The sequence below is a fragment of the Drosophila kikkawai genome, chromosome 3L (genome assembly GCF_030179895.1).
Source record: "Drosophila kikkawai strain 14028-0561.14 chromosome 3L, DkikHiC1v2, whole genome shotgun sequence".
Lineage (NCBI taxonomy): Eukaryota > Metazoa > Arthropoda > Insecta > Diptera > Drosophilidae > Drosophila > Drosophila kikkawai.
This window is the reverse complement of record NC_091730.1, coordinates 16,091,784-16,095,922: the sequence shown is the minus strand read 5'-3', so window position 1 is coordinate 16,095,922 and position 4,139 is coordinate 16,091,784. Positions and strand designations below refer to the sequence as shown.

Sequence of the window (4,139 nt, the reverse complement as noted above, 5' to 3'; positions counted from 1 at the left end):
CATAGTTTATTTATATATTTAAGAAGTGGTTTTATATTATGTGTAGCCTTTTGTTGGCTTTGAAAGTCGTTTATAAAAAAGAAGAGAATTATATTAATTTTAGGATTCACTAAACAAATTTTAAATAATTTTTTAAACAAATTATTCTTATAATAACAGAAAAAAACAGCTAACACCAATTTGTTTCAGTGCTTTTCCTGGATATTAACAGTACTTACCACATCACAGACAGAAATTAGGCTAAGAGTGCGCTGCACTTACATAAGTCGAAATTTGTTGACTCAACGGTCGTTTAGGCCAAGGAAACACGATCCGTGTTGCCGTATGCAAACTTTATTAATTACGCGCCCCAATGACCAGTGCCACGAGGAGTCCAAGCAAAAACTTTAGCTGTTTACTACTTCTTTTTCTCACCAGATTGAGTTACCCTGCCAATTGCCTTTTTCGTGCAATTCACATCAACAGCGAAAAATCAAACAAAACTTTTTCAAATTAAAAATTCAACAGATTTCATTCGGAAAATCAACAGCGCCAGCATGTGGCCAATAACAAGGAACAAAAACCAGTAAATAAAACATGAACATTGGTGATTGTTCGCCTTGCAAAACAGAAAATAGCCAATAAAATGCATACAGATTTTAAATGGAAAATAAAGGAAAATAATCCAATTTGGTTTGGGTTATGTTTTCAGGTGTCGTATTCCCACAACTTTAAAAACCTCTTTGAGTGGATTTTTAAATATTTAATCAAACAAAGAGGCAATATATTTATATTAAAAATATATTTTAAGAAAATATCATTGGCAATAAAAGCAGGATAAAAGTAAATGCTGAAAGCGTGCCATGAAACGAGAAATATTTATATGCTGCTAACATTGCCCCAATAAATAAATCGTAAAAATTAAAAAACAACCCTGTTGCATTCTGACCAGTGTCACCCTATTAAATAAAGCATCTGTCAACGAAAGCTGTCGAGAAAAACTAACTATTTAACGACGAAAAATGGAAAATGAAATGAATTCAACACCTCCTACCTTGGCAAACGTTGGCTTGCACAGAGTGACGGAGACCCGTAACCGCCGTTTCAAGGAACCCAAGAAGCTGGTGGCATGTTCCACAGATGACGAGTTGTTCGTAAAGCGTCCACATTTCACAAAGAAAAACCTTTCCGAAGACCAGGAAATGGAGGAGGAAGGCGGTGAGAATTGGGTGACCAATGACCTGGAAGGACCCAACTCCACACTCATTGCCCAGAGGTTTGTAATATGTAAATAATTAATAATAAAATCTAAAATACTATATTACTATATTACTACCCCAACCTGGCAGGCTGATGAACTTCCTTATGATGGCCTCATCGCACCGCTGGATCTGGCACGAGTTCGGGGACTCCTTTGTGAATGCTCCTATCCTGCGTGGAGCCTACGACCTGGGCAGCTTCTCGCGCGAGTACTATCCGGAGTTGAAGACTAGCTTCTTGCCGCGCCGCGGATGGCAGCTGCTCCGCCGAAGTTTGGGCAAGGCTCGCCGCTATTCGCCGTCCTTTATCGAACTGGAGCTCAAGGAGTATGGCCCCAGTGTGCCACAGGCACAGCAGTCCAAGGAGCGGTATGACTACAGCAGCAAACTTCTAGAGTCCATAGTGTTGGTGAAGAGACTGTTAGCCAAGAAGAAGAAGGCTCTGCTTGAGATTGCTTCCAAAAACGAGGAGTTTGAGAACGGCAACGACTCCAAAAGCTGTAAAAGTTCCAAGGGCTCCAAGAACTCGGGCGGCTCCAAGACAACGTTGCAACTCTGCTTTGCTACTCTGTATCGTGTGAATGCCGACATCATGGCACCCATGACTGTCCTTCACGAGCACTTGGCGCAGTTCCGCAAGGAGCAGGAGGAAATGGAGGCTATGGAACGCAGCGCCCTCGAGATCTACGCCAAGTGTTGCCACAAGGCCGAGATGGATCTTCAGTTGGCCGAGAGGCATAAATCTCTAGTGCTAACTTCGCCTGCCACCAGAGATTTGGTTCAGGCTCTTCAAACTATCCTGTATATCACTGGGGAGTTGGGAGGACCGAACAGCGCCGAATTGCTGGTCATCCAGGACAACCTGATCTCGCACTTGCAGGACAGTCTCCCTCCGGCACTGAGTGCCCAGCTTAAGAAGACGATGAAGGAACTGGAACCTTACCGCCAGCGCATGAATGAATTATTCAAGATCGTCCCGAAGGAGAGTCCCATAGAGGAAATGCAGTGGGATATCCAGTAGTAGCTTTACTTAGAGCCTCTTAGCAGAGGATACCAACCAGGAGACCTAACCAGTATGTAGTAAAACGAAATAAAGCCTCTCTCTTATTTATGGCTCAATTAGCAGGAGTGTCATGTGCATTGGGAGCCACAAGGAGCTTAACGAAGTTTCCTCCTCCAGAAAAAGGTGCAACATTGTAGAGTCTCCTTGAAGTACTTATATCGAAGGGCTGGTTGGGGGCGGGGGCCAGAGGCACGTGTTCCTCGCATTTCTCTTCTGCAGCTCCTACTTAAAATACGTAAAGGTTCCTGGCCGCACGTCGTCAAGGAAGTCAGCCGTAAAACAGTTGACAGATTGGCAGGCAAATAAGTAATGCGTATGTGAATGGGGAACTTTAGGACTGCACATTAAAAGAAAATGCCACCAAGTGGCTTTTGAATTTTAAAATAGGGCTTTTATATATTTATTTATTGGATTCTTAAATATTTTATTAAATGCATTTTAAGAAGCTTTTTACTTTTAAATTTTAAAATCATTAAAATGTTGAACTTTTATTTATTTAAAGTCTTATCAACCTCAGATTGTCCTGTTTGGAAGCCCCACTTTGTGCCGCACATTGTTTCATGCCTTTGCAGTTCCCATAAATCAGCATTTAAAGTGTTTTCTATTTTTTAATTACCAGATGGATGCACTGTGCTCGTAAATTGTGTGGGCTAAGTCACTAAGTTCCATGGAGGAACTTTGCAACGCCCATGTGGCCGCCATAAAGACATCATTAATATGCCTCCGGCTGCACTGCGTCCTGGGGAAGGCAAAAAAAAAAAAAAACGATTGGCAAAAGGAACTGATGGCGTGTGTCCTGCGGGATTGGTCACTGGCCATTTGGCCAGGGGATTCCCACACACACACACACATACATAAATATATAGCCAGGCAGGATGTGCGTATCCTCCGTGGAATGCTTTCGAAGTCTCTCTCTCTCGAGCTGGGCGACTCGTAAATATTTCTAATGCGTTGAAGCTGCAGGGGCCGTGGACTGCTCTTAGGAATTTATGGAGCGCAGAGACTGCCAAGATTACAGCGGTGGTGGAAATAGTAAACAATAAACTATAACTATATAACTATAATTTTATTAAAAGATAAAGGAAATTGTGGAAGAATTAGTGGAATGTTTGTATATAAGTATTGCATTTTTAATTAATTTTTCTTCAGATTTACTTTTATTTTACCTAAATATTTTGAATTTTAATCCTCTTCTTATTTATTCTTTTCAAATCCCAACGCAATCCCTAATATTTTAACCACTTCTGTAGGTATAAAATTTGAGCAAATTTTCATTTAAACATGAACTTGATTAATGAACTTGAAGTATCTATTTTTAACACACCAATTTCCTGGTAAAACTTTAACTACAACATGACTTCAAGGATCTATCCTCCGTCAGGATAAGCAAGCCAAATAAATGACAGCGAATAAACGACAACTTTATCTGGACTTGGCCAAAACTGGCTGGGGTCTAAAGAGCTGCTTGGCCAAGGGAATAGCGAAATGGCCACGCGTGCTAAATGAAATTCAATATGCCGACGACTTACATAATGCATTCGAGATGACTTAAGTTTTTTTGTTCCGTTGACACTTGATCATTAATTATATTTGCGCGTGGCGGGGCATCGTTTATAAGTGTATGGAATTGAATCAATACATAACAGCTTAAGTGGCAACACACATAAGTGTGTATATATATCTCAAGGAATCGAATAAAAGCGAAAACCTAATTGATTAACGACTTCGGAAGGAGAAATTCTGAGGCGGATTAATCCAAATAGAAGTAGAAACAGCCAAAGAAACTTTCGCCACAAGCCGCTCAATTTGCTTTATTAAATTGCCATCTATGTCCTGGC

The 4,139-nt window shown here is 40.9% G+C and overlaps 1 protein-coding gene and 1 long non-coding RNA gene across 2 annotated transcripts; one reads left to right on the top strand and one right to left on the bottom strand.

Moving 5' to 3' along the window:
- Positions 1 to 930: 930 nt before the first annotated feature.
- On the top strand, positions 931 to 2,351 carry LOC108075127 (uncharacterized). The gene is made up of 2 exons (XM_017167410.3): positions 931 to 1,255; positions 1,329 to 2,351. Exons 1-2 carry the CDS (start codon positions 1,002 to 1,004, stop codon positions 2,257 to 2,259), a joined length of 1,185 nt encoding a protein of 394 aa, XP_017022899.2. The 5' UTR covers positions 931 to 1,001; the 3' UTR covers positions 2,260 to 2,351.
- A 341-nt stretch (positions 2,352 to 2,692) lies between these two features.
- On the bottom strand, positions 2,693 to 3,738 carry LOC138928607 (uncharacterized). The gene is made up of 3 exons (XR_011445012.1): positions 3,468 to 3,738; positions 3,156 to 3,359; positions 2,693 to 3,040 (listed from the first exon to the last, which is right to left on the bottom strand). It is a non-coding gene; the product is annotated as an uncharacterized lncRNA (long non-coding RNA).
- Between the last annotated feature and the right edge of the window lie 401 nt (positions 3,739 to 4,139).

Excerpts from the sequence above, each read along its gene's own strand:
- LOC108075127 (XM_017167410.3), top strand. The coding sequence starts at position 1,002 with ATGGAAAATGAAATGAATTCAACACCTCCTACCTTGGCAAACGTTGGC. Across the intron at positions 1,256-1,328 it reads TCCACACTCATTGCCCAGAG|GCTGATGAACTTCCTTATGA; the intron begins GTTTGTAATATG and ends CCAACCTGGCAG.